The sequence below is a fragment of the Antechinus flavipes genome, chromosome 5 (assembly GCF_016432865.1).
Source record: "Antechinus flavipes isolate AdamAnt ecotype Samford, QLD, Australia chromosome 5, AdamAnt_v2, whole genome shotgun sequence".
In the NCBI taxonomy this organism is placed as follows: domain Eukaryota; kingdom Metazoa; phylum Chordata; class Mammalia; order Dasyuromorphia; family Dasyuridae; genus Antechinus; species Antechinus flavipes.
The window spans coordinates 112,787,645-112,800,031 of record NC_067402.1 but is presented as its reverse complement, the minus strand read 5'-3'; the positions used below and the strand labels follow the sequence as shown (position 1 = coordinate 112,800,031).

At 33.1% G+C, this 12,387-nt stretch overlaps 1 protein-coding gene across 2 annotated transcripts in view; it reads left to right on the top strand.

The window, feature by feature from the left end:
- MKLN1 (muskelin 1) overlaps positions 1 to 12,387 on the top strand; it is a 230,532-nt gene that overhangs the window by 79,974 nt on the left and 138,171 nt on the right. For both annotated transcript variants that reach the window (XM_051962233.1, XM_051962232.1), the window contains exon 6: positions 4,505 to 4,697. In XM_051962233.1, the coding sequence (XP_051818193.1) occupies positions 4,505 to 4,697 (193 nt within the window). The remainder of the gene's footprint in view (positions 1 to 4,504; positions 4,698 to 12,387) is intronic.

Genomic DNA, 12,387 nt, shown 5'->3' with positions numbered 1-12,387 from the left:
TGAGTTGGAGAATGATATGGCTAACTTAACTAGTATCTCTGTGGAGAAAACTCCCAATGGCACCTTAAAGAGTCAAATACATGTGAAAACAACTGAATAGTATGCTTATGTATTGTTTCTTGTCTTCTCCATTAGGCTGTAAGTTCCTTGAGGGTTTATTTTGTGTGCGTGTGTGTGTGTACTGTATTCCTTAACAAATGTCAATTTTAAATGTTCAATGAATACTTTACTTGTATAGTTGAATTTAATTGAATCTATTAATATTGTCTTACATCTGATGGCCTTTCATTTTTATTTTTTCTTGTTCTTTAGCATGGTTTTCTCCTTTTAGACCACAGGAATTAATTTGTATTGTTTAGATTTATATATTTGTATTCAGTAAAGTATAAGCTTCTTGAGGCTTATGATTGTTTTCTTAATTTTGTTTTTATATCCCCAGGGCAGAGGTTTTTCCATTCTCACTCCCACCACACTCTTGCAAGAATTTTTGTCACTATCCAGACCAATAGACCTGGAGAGTGTGATCTGAGGACTCTGAGGACTCCTAGGGGCTTTGGAGTCACTTTCGGGGTCAAAAACTTTTTTGAAAATACTAGCATTAATAGTGCAAATACTCATTTGCCTATTAAAATACTCTTCCATTTTCCATTTATATATCTTGACAAGGCCATATTTTCTCCATAGACTTCAACCAGGATAGGTAATCTCAACAGACTAAATGTAGAAGCAACTATGAGAATCCATTATATAAAAATGTTACTCATAGTAACATATAATAGAATTCTCATTTTAATTTTTAATGAAGTAATAAACGTGTTAAGCTGTTTACAATTTATTTTTCTAACATGGTAAGTCTGAAATGGACACAATCCATATAAACAAAAATTCTTTATAGTGCTCAGTAATTTTTTTTTTCTTGAGGCAATTGGGGTTAAGTGACTTGCCTAGGTTCACACAGGTAGGCCGTATTAAGTGTCTGAGGCTAGAGTTCAACTCAGGTCCTCCTGACTTCAGGGCCAGTGTTCTATCCACTGTGCCATCTAGCTGTCCCATGTTCAGTAATTTTTAAAAATGCATAAGGAGTCCCAAGACCAAAAGTTTGGGAATTGTTGGCCTAGGCCAAACTCCCATCAATAAAACATTTTAAAGAATCCATGCACACTGTATATATGTTTATTTATAAAGTATATTCATATACTGGAATACTAGTATATATTCAACATTTAAAAATCACAGTTAAATGATATGATAAAAGTGAACAGTTATTTGATATTAGAATCAATAAGGTTCCCTTGGAGTTTAGTAGGAGAATGCCATAGTCAGACTTATACTTTAAGAAAATTATATTGAGAATTATGTTTTCACATAATTTGGTTTAGAGAGGAAGAGATTTGAATCAAGGAAACCAATAAGTAGGGTATTGCAATAGTTTAGATAAAAGATAATGAAGACCTGAACAATAGTGGTGGCTGTGTCATTAGAAAGGGAAGGATGCAAGAAATATGAATAATATATAAGATTTGGGAACTAATTGATTCTATGAGATTAGGGAACAGTAAAGAGTGAAACAAGACACTGAGAATATGAACCTAGTTGATTAATAGAAAGGATTATACTTTGAATGTGGATGTTTTGTTTGGGGGAGGGGGAAGGGAAGATAAAATGCATGGTAGGTCATAAGCCATCTGTTTCTATTCTTTTCTTAGTAATTCTCCATCCAAAATGAAATTGGATAAAGTCAGCTTGTAGTCACTGTCACTGTCTGAAGGGTGGAACCTCAGAGTTGGGAATGGATATATTGGGAATGAGTTGTAATTTTCCTTGTATCTATAAAGATATGGGTAGTAGTAGTAGCTTGGGTAGTAGTTTGATTATAAGTATGTTGTGGAACCCAATAAGCTCAGAAGGGGGAAGATTGAAAGCTGATACACTAGAGGAAATAGGCAGAATACAGGGATGTGGAAGAGTAATCATAGATATGGTTGTGTTGGAAACAAGCCCTTTAATTGGCTATTGCTTCCAATTGGTTGATCACATAACCCTTGAGGTCAGGCCAGATCCCCATTTGGAGACAACTGACCCACACTTTTTACTAAAACATTTTATTTTCTCTGCCCATTCTTCAGGCTGATCAAACAAATATTCTAAGTCATACATACATACGTATATACATATGTATATGTATGTGCCTTCTTCTCAGAAACCATTATAATATGCCTCTTATTCCCCAAGTATTATTCATATTCTTGTTTCTCCCCTTTCCCCCTCACTCTCATTCTCTGGCTCATTGCCTTGTTGTGGTGGAGAGGCTCATGCAGCTCATTGACACTATGAGCTATGCCATGCAAGGTTCCCTAAGATCGACAGGCTATAATGGAGAGTTCCGATGCATTGGAGAAGTAATGCTCAACCCTTCAGTATCTTTGCCAAGAAAACCTTATAAATATTATTAAAATGATTAAAGCATTGAATTCAGAAGATGAATTCATCAGGTCAGAAGGTATCCAATAAGTTCCTGGTAAAGAGGGGAGGACAAGTACAAAAAACTCCAGTACTAATGAAGCATCTGTATCAAGTCAAAAGGTACCTTAACTGTGGCTGCATCTGGTGACAAAAGAAAAGACTGATATGGTAAAGAGCGATATTGTATGGGTATCTGAAGTGTAAGGTCTATGAACCAAGGTAAGTTGAATGTTATCATATAGGAGATGGAAAGTTTAAACATCAGCATCTTGGATGTCAGTGAATTTAAATGTTGAGGAATGAATGAATTTAATTCAGGTAGTCATTATATATATGTGTATGTATATATATATAAAAGGATGAGAAATGAGAAAAACCATACTGGGGTATAATTTGAAAAATGAGAAGATGATGTCTGTCCAAGTCCAAAACAAACCCTCTAATGTTGGGAGAGGCTAAAGGTGATCAGTTTTATGAAGATCTGTAACATCTTGATGAAATTACACTAGAAAAAAAAATACATCACATTGATCATAGGGAATGGGAATGCTAAAGAAGGACATTAAAAGAAAATTCAAATCACAGGCAAATTTGGCTTTGAAGTAAAAAAATGAAACAGAGCAGAGTCTAATATGTTGTCATGATAATTCACTGATCATGGCAAATAACTCTTTTTTGTTTTTTGTACATAGTCAAAGGTATGGTTTTTCCTGTAGCAAGGTATGTCTGTCAGAATTGTATTATAAGGAAAGCAGAGTGCCACAGAATTCATCTTTACAATAACTTCCTTTTCTGAACTTAATGCTTGTGTTTTGTGCTTCTTTGATGAATTTCAGTCTATGGATATATGTACATACATACAGTATATATCATACATACAATACATAATACATGTGTGCACATGCACAGAGAGATATTTATATACATATATTACTAGATTGTTCTCCTATGAGGGCAGATATGGTGTCTTAAGTATACACAGTATATACCTTCAAATGTTGCATAAATTCATTTAATTGGATTTTCAAATAAATTATAAAGTCATAGAAATAGATGAGAGAGAAAATTGAAAAATTGAAAACGAAAAAGGGCTATTGGCAGAGTCTTGTATCCTATCTTTTTTGTTCTGTTTTGATCCTTTTGGGGCAAATATTTTTCAAGAGTTTTAAGTGATATTATTGCCTTACTAATTTAGAATAGCAATTGAAAGTTTCTTCAAAGCATCTTGTGTTTTTTTTTTTTTTTTTTTGTCATCATTTTTATGATTAAATCTCATTGTATAGTATGATAGCTTTAGAAAGTATAGAATTTCTGGCTTCAGCATCCTCTTTGTAGCAGTATATTCTGAAGGTAATTTGGGCTGGGAAAATCAGTTATTTGTTATACCTTGTGCAGGGGAACATATCTGATAAATTTAAGTTTTAGTATACTATGTTTTTGTAAATGTAAATAGTGGGAAGCAGAGAAACTGAATAGTTCACATGGTTGGTATTTGCCTTAGCTTGTTTGGAGTGTAGTACACTTTTTATGTAAAAGTGGGAGAATGTATATGTCTGGTAATAATTTGTTTTACTGAAATCCTGAGAGCTCTTTTGTAATATTTCTTAAGCAGCAAAGTGCACTAAGCGTCATGGCCTACTTTACCTTTAGGATATAATGAGGCTTTTCCCATATTTATACTTACTCTTATGTAATCTTTACATATATTTGCTTTTCTTTTAGTGAAAAAGACCCACTTTTTTCTTGCAAAATATAAATAATCACTGGAATACTTGTATAAATAATTTCAAATAGTTCTAGAAATGATTACTTATATTACTTTCTCTTATGATGATTGTCAGGTTTTTGGACAAAAAAGTTACTGGCTTGGTATTTATATAGAAAAAAGACATTTATATTTTAGGAAAATGGGGCGGGGGAGAATTAGTGTTTCTCTCTTGTTAGTAGTAGATCTCCTGGCTTTTAAATTGATTTTTAGTATCATTAGGAATTGCAACAAAGCAAATCTCTCTTCCTTTTAATTTTTCTTGTGTTCTAGTAGTACCGTGAACAGGAAGCCATTCGCCTTTGTCTAAAACACTTCCGTCAACACAACTACACTGAAGCATTTGAATCACTACAGAAAAAAACCAAGATTGCACTGGAACATCCCATGTTAACTGATCTGCATGACAAACTGGTATTGAAGGGTGATTTTGATGCTTGTGAAGAGTTGATTGAAAAAGCTGTAAATGGTAAGGTATTTAGAATGTAAGTTTAGATTTGCTTTTGCAAAATGGAACCTCAGTTGTGGCTGTGTGTGTGTGTGTGTGTGTGTGTAAAATTAATAATTCAATTTATATTGACCATATGATGCTTAAATGTTTGCATCTTGTACTCTTCATAAAGTAGTATTGGAGAAAGGGGGTTTTATTGTAAGGATCAAAAAAGTATTCACAACAAATGATAGTAATATTTTCATATTCAGATGAGTATTTGTACTCAGTAAGAACTAGGATAGGCATCTTGGAAGGATACACATTAATTTTAACAGTGTGGTCCTTAGCATCTTTATTTTCACTAACGTCCAATTGAAATTTAGCATTTCCTTCAATTATTTAAAAACTGGTATTTTGTAAAGGGATCCTAAGCATCATCAGAGTGCCAGAAAAAGGATCATGACTACCAAAAAACTCTTAGTAAACTTCATTCTTGATTTTAAAAAAAAAAGCTTTCTCATTAGTGAAGATTTGTTTAATGAGTAATTATGATTTTCTTATGTAGACTATAAGATCATTATGAAAACAGTTCTAAAACAAAATGTTTTTAAAATGTTATGCAAAATTGTAAATAAAATTATAATAAATATATTCATATAATCTGGTTATAAAGAGTCAAGAAACCACTAAAAATCCATCATTCCAGTTCTGAGTTTCCACTGTAAACTTCTTCTTGCTCTTAAAGAGGAAAAGTCTTTTTTTTTTTTTTTTTTTTTTTTTTTTATTTAATAATAACTTTATATTGACAGAATCCATGCCAGGGTAATTTTTTACATTATCCCTTGCACTCGCTTATGTTTCGATTTTTCCCCTCCCTCCCTCTACCCCCTCCCCAAGATGGCAAGGAGTCCTATATATGTTAGATATGTTGCAGTATATCCTAGATACAATATATGTTTGCAGAACCGAACAGTTCTCTTGTTGCACAGGGAGAATTGGATTCAGAAGGTAAAAATAACTCCGGAAGAAAATAAAAAATGCAAATAGTTCATATTCGTTTTCCGGTGTTCTTTCTTTGGGTGTAGCTGTTTCTGTCCGTCATTTATCCATTGAAACTCAGTTAGATCTCTTTGTCAAAGAAATCCACTTCCATCAGAATACATCCTCATACAATATCTTTGTCGAAGTGTATAATGATCTCCTGGTTCTGCTCATTTCACTTAGCATCAGTTCATGTAGGTCTCTCCAAGCCTCTCTGTATTCATTCTGCTGGTCATTCCTTACAGAGCAATAATATTCCATAACATTCATATACCACAATTTACCTAGCGATTCTCCAATTGATGGGCATCCATTCATTTTCCAGTTTCTAGCCACTACAAACAGGGCTGCTACAAACATTTTGGCACATACAGGTCCCTTTCCCTTCTTTAGTATCTCTTTGGGGTATAAGCCCAATAGAAACACTGCTGGATCAAAGGGTATGCACATTTTGATAACTTTTTGGGCATAATTCCAGATTGCTCTCCAGAATGGTTGGGTTCGTTCACAACTCCACCAACAATGCATCAGTGTCCCCGTTTTCCCGTATCCCCTCCAACATTCATCATTATTTTTTCCTGTCATCTTAGCCAATCTGTAGTGGTATCTCAGAGTTGTCTTAATTTGCATTTCTCTGATCAATAGTGATTTGGAACACTCTTTCATATGAGTGGTAATAGTTTTAATTTCATCATCTGAAAATTGTCTGTTCATATCCTTTGACCATTTATCAATTGGAGAATGGCTTGGTTTCTTATAAATTAGGGTCAGTTCTCTATATATTTTGGAAATGAGGCCTTTATCAGAACCTTTAACTGTAAAGACGTTTTCCCAGTTTGTTGCTTCCCTTCTAATCTTATTTGCATTCATTCTGTTTGTACAAAGGCTTTTTAATTTGATATAATCAAAATTTTCTATTTTGTGATCAGTAATGGTCTCTAGTTCATCTTTGGTCACAAATTTCTTTCTAAGAGGAAAAGTCTTAAGGGGAAATTGGGAATTACTTTTTTTGAGAGACATATATTCGAGGAATATTTAATACTGCTTTGGATTCTCCTCAGCTGGCTCTGCAGAATTGTCTAATTAACAGTCATTCCTTCCACATTTCTGCTTGCTTCATTGATGATGCTGTTGGACAAATAAGGAAGTAAAATAGCAGTCCTTTTGGCTTCTTTTCTTATTAAAAAATATAGTAGGAAAAAGCAGAAAGGCCAAATTGGCTAACTGGAAAAGACTTAATTACAGAAAGTATTTCCAATTTCAGTTTTTTTAAGAGAGGAAAACAAATAACTACTATTTAAGATATTGTTCCAGTGCCGCCATTTAAATATAGTCCATATTTAAAAACTATAGATCTGCATTACACTTTTTTTTCTCCGAACAGAATTCTTGGTATTTTAAGAGTGTTCTCTAAACTTACATTCCTTTAAATTACTGAGTATTCCTGAAGTAATAGTTGCTATCTTTTGTGTAGTATTGCTAGGGAAAAACTATGCCCAGTACTCTTTAAAAGACAAAACTGACTCACTGAAGATTGCAATGTTACTTCCAATGCAGAAAAGTCATACTAAAACAGGGCTACTTTTGTATTTCAGAAAAGAGGGAAAAATAGGTATTTATGAGGAAAGGGAGTTAAGTGTAAATTTCTGAATTCTTGAAATCTGAGTTTGAAATACTGACAGATTATATATACACATTTGTATTTTCCTTCTGTACAATTTTCTTGTATTTTTAACCTGTATAGCTTTACTTTCCTTAGTATATTGACTTGCAGTTCTTTTCAGGCATCCATATTTAAAAAGACATTGTTTCCTTTCCATCAACATTTGTCAAATGTTGCTGTATTTTCATAGATGGAATTTGGAGATCAAATAATATTCCCTTCCCCCCGATCTTTATATAGCATCTGTGTGGCATTTTATAGTCTACAATGCATTTTTATGTATTTCATTTCATTTGCAAACTGTCAAACACTAAATAAATATAGACTATCACTAGAGCATGCCCTTTTGAGGGAGGTACAGCAAGTTGTGATGCAGTGTTATGACAGGAGGAAGCTGAGGTCCAATGAGATGGTAATTGGCATAGTGTGGAGCTGTACGTTTGTTCTGCTGTTTCGAACAACTTGCTGTAAGTCCATTAGTCTACTTATGTTCTTAGTTCTTTTAAATGGTTTAAATAGGTACTGTATGTGCCAATTTTACAAGGATCCTTGTTTATTAAGGTATCTGCATAGTTGTTAGAATTTTGCTGTATTATAAATGACCCCAGATTCATATGCTAATTCTGATAAATGTTAACTGAGCATAATTAATGGTGATTCTTACTTTTTACAATGTAGAAAAACTCATTGAGAGAATATGATTTATGTGGCTGAAATCTCTTAGAAAGTCTCATCCAAGGAAATTTGACCGTTATGCCTTATTTTTCTGTTGATAATTTAACTTGAAACAACAGTGATGCTGACTGGGATTTGATGCTGCTCATAAATGGTATTTTTCCTCAACTCAAAAGTATTTTTTGAGAGAACATTCATATGTCCTTATTTAAGTGTTTTCTAACTCTTTAATTTAAAATTACAGTATGACCTTATGATCATACTAAAGAAAATATTCTCATTCAACAAATAAAATACTTTAAAATAATACTATTAATACTATATTAATAATACTATTAAAGCATTTTACTTAATTCTTTTTAAGTATTTAACATTCAGAACTTTAGAGCTTGAAGAGATCTTAAATTACATCTCTTTTAAACCCCATCCCTGTCATTTTACAAATAGACACTTGAAGTTTGAAAAAGTACAATGACCAACGTCACCCTCCACCTTAGTGTCAGAGCTTGAATTAGACTCCTGTTCTTTTTTATTGGAACATTAGTGGTCAAGAAAGATGATTAGCACAGGCTTGTCTATTTTAGATTGAGGAACTTCAAAATATTTCTCAGAGAATTGTCAAAATAGCCACAGAAGAAAGCCTACAAGAACAAGATTTGTGAGTATTGAGGAAGCTATAATGTGAGGATTCTGAACATTTCATTAGAACAGTAAAGCAGTGTTTCTCAGCAGATGAGTTAGAAAAGGCTCATGTTAGAAAATGGGCAGATGAATTAGAAAAGGACATGTCAGATTAATTGAAGCTGTATGTGCTTTTGTCGGGGAGGATCATTGTCATTTCATATTTGCTGTGACACAAAGAAGTTGACTCCTTATTCTTTCTTAGTATTGTTCACCAATGGGAAAGATTTTGGATGACCATTAAATTATTGTTCTAGAGCAATAACCTTTTTGTATGTGTGCTAATGACTTTTTGAGTAGTCTTAAGAATCCTGTGAATGCCTTGTCAGAGCTGTTTTTAAATGCATAAAATATGATCATTATGATCATAAATGAAACCAATTATGTTGACTAATTATCAAAAGGCGAGTAGGTCACTTAGTGGATAGAGCACTGGGCCTAGAGTCAGGAAGACCTGAGTTCATACTAGCTGTGTGAGTCTGGCAAGTTACTTAACCTCTGTTTGCCTCAGTCCACTTGAGAAAGAAATGGCAGACCACTCCAGAGTGTCTTTGCCAAGAAAACTCCATAGACAGTATAACCCACAGGCATGAAGAATCCGGCATGACTGAACACTATCAACAGATTTATTAAAATGTTAAGCAGATCCATGGATTCCAGATTAAGATTCCTTACTTAAGAATAAGTATGATGTAAAAAAACCTTAGCATCTTATTTACTATGGTGACCCAAATATATATGCTATATCTATAAAAGAAACTCAGTGAAAGGGAAACATTTATCCAAATATAAACTGAAAATCATACAAAATTATTTACCTAAAGTAAGCAATATAGCATTTCTTTAAATTCATATAAAAGTATTTTAATTTTTTTTTGTTTTCATTGTTTTCCTCACATTTTCACTGACATTTTTTCTTCTTGAAATTTTAAATAGTATGGCATTCATTACTTTCTGTTGCTCAAAACAGGGATGGACCAAAAACAGCCTTTTGTTTTTGTATGCCATCAAGCTTAGAATGGTATTTTACAGTTTTAAAAAATAAAACCAAAACTTTATTTTAAAATGTAAAAATCACACTGATTTCACAGACTAACCACTGTCTTAGAGAATAACTACAGGCTTCTTATTTTATTATGCTAAATAGCTGTAGGAAATCAGTGTATCATATGTTGGGGATAGAAGGAGAAATGGTATATGACTATGAAGACATGTTTTTTCATGTCATGTTGCAGTTTTTGAAAACTGTAGACTTTTAGCAGGTTAACTAGTTTGTGGTTGTTTAAGCTGTTTCTTAACCATCTCCCACTGGGTTTTTTTTTTTTTTTTGACATTTTTCTTTATTGTTTTGTCATTTGCAATGTTCAAAAATGAAGATCAGTCTAGTTTTGTTACTTTTAGTAACTAAAACATGTTTGGTAGGCAAGGAAGTTGTGTTTTAATTTGTAAAGATTGTCTTCATTGGTGTCATTGACAAGCATGTTATCTAAATTTTGTTATTGTTGCTTTATATTTATTTCAAAGAATAGAAAAATCAATAAAAATATGTCTGGTATACACCTTTTTAAACAAAGCATTTTATTTGGCTTTGCTCACATGATCTTTGAGCTCTACTGTCTAGTCTTTTTCCTTTGACTTTGGTGAAAACTCTGTATAGATGATATGTAAATTAGAATTAACAAGTTCTTACCTTGTGGAAATGCTGGACTAACGACACTGATTGTACAAGTAATAGCATATTCAAACACATGGATGTGTTGAGTCTTTCCGATAGGTCTAATGTGTGTGGATATATTCTCTCTACCCTTAATTTTGACTTGCTTTTGTTTTATATAGTCTTTGGCAGCCAAGTTCTCCTTTCCCATCTCTTGTGGTTTCCTTTTGTAAATTTTATCAGAACATAGGTAAATTAAAACAAAGGTATAATGAGATTTGGAAGGGATGCAAAAAGATTTTTTTTTAAATAACTTTTTATTGATAGAACGCATGCCAGGGTAATTTTTTACAGCATTATCCCTTGCATTCACTTCTGTTCCGATTTTTCCCCTCCCTCCCTCCACCCCCTCCCCCAGATGGCAAGCAGTCCTTTACATGTTGAATGGGTTGCAGTATATCCTAGATACAATATATGTGTGCAGAACCGAACAGTTTTCTTGTTGCACAGGGAGAATTGAATTCAGAAGGTAGAAATAACCCTGGAAGAAAAACAAAAATGCAAGCAGTTTATATTCTTTTCCCAGTGTTCTTTCTCTGGGTGTAGCTACTTCTGTCCATCTTTGATCAATTAAGGCTCTCTTTATTGAAGAGATCCACTTCCATCAGAATACATCCTCAAACAGTATCGTTGTTGAGGTATATAATGATCTCCTGGTTCTGCTCGTTTCACTCAGCATCAGTTCATGTAAGTCTTTCCAGTCCTCTCTGTATTCATCCTGCTGGTCATTCCTTACAGAACAATAATATTCCATAATATTCATATACCATAATTTACTCAACCATTCTCCAATTGATGGACATCCCTTCATTTTCCAGCTTCTAGCCACTACAAGCAGGGCTGCCACAAACATTTTGGCACATACAGGTCCCTTTCCTTTCTTTAGTATCTCTTTGGGGTATAAGCCCAGTAGAAACACTGCTGGATCAAAGAGTATGCACAGTTGATGCAAAAAGAGCTTTACCAATTTTAAGATTGCTCTGGGCTTCTACCTGCCAATTTTTTTTTCCTTTTTTGTGGGGAACAGGGCTAGTTGGAATTTGGATGGGCATATGGGGATGCTTTCCTAATATAATAAGATTAACAAACCTAAAATATGATTTTTTTTCTCTTTACATGTTATATGTCATCTTTTTTGTTTGGCTGACTTTTATAATACAACTTAAGCATGTATTATTGCCGGTCTACAAATTTTTTTTTAATCTCTTAATGATTTAACATTTTATTTTTTCCTCAGTTACATGTAAAAACAATTTTTAACATTCTTTTTTAAAAAATTGGAGTTCCAAATTCTTTTCTTTTTTCCTTCTCTTCTTTCCCTCCCTTATTAAGAAGTTAAGCAATTTGATATCTTATACAGTTGCAGTCATGCAAAACATTTCCATGTTAGTCATATTATGAAAGAAAGCACACATTAAAAAAATCAACCCAATAAAGAAAAAGTATCATTGTCAGCATTTACACTGTATCAGTTCTTTTTCTGGAGATGGATAGCATTTTTTCTATCATCAATCCTTTGTTACCACAGTAACTTTCTATAGTTAGAATTATTTTCAATATGTTCATTTTTCTAGATAGTTTTTAGCATTTGTTTTTGTACAACTTTGTATTCTAAATTTTTTTCCTTTCCTCCTCATGATAGCAAACAATATGATATAGGTTAAATATGTTCAATCCTTTTAAACATATTTCCATTTTTGTCAAGTTGTGCTAGAAAAATCAGACCAAAAGGGAAAAAACTGAGAAAGAAAAAGTAAACAAACAAAAAAAGGTGAAAATACTATGCTTTGATCCACGTTCAGTCTCCATAGTTCTCTCCCTGGATGTGGACAGCATTTTCCACTCCCAAGTCTATTGGAATTGCCTTCAAACACTTCTTTGTTGAGAAGAGCCAAGTCTATCACAGTTGATCATCACATAATCTGGTTGCTGTATATGGTGTTCTCTTAGTT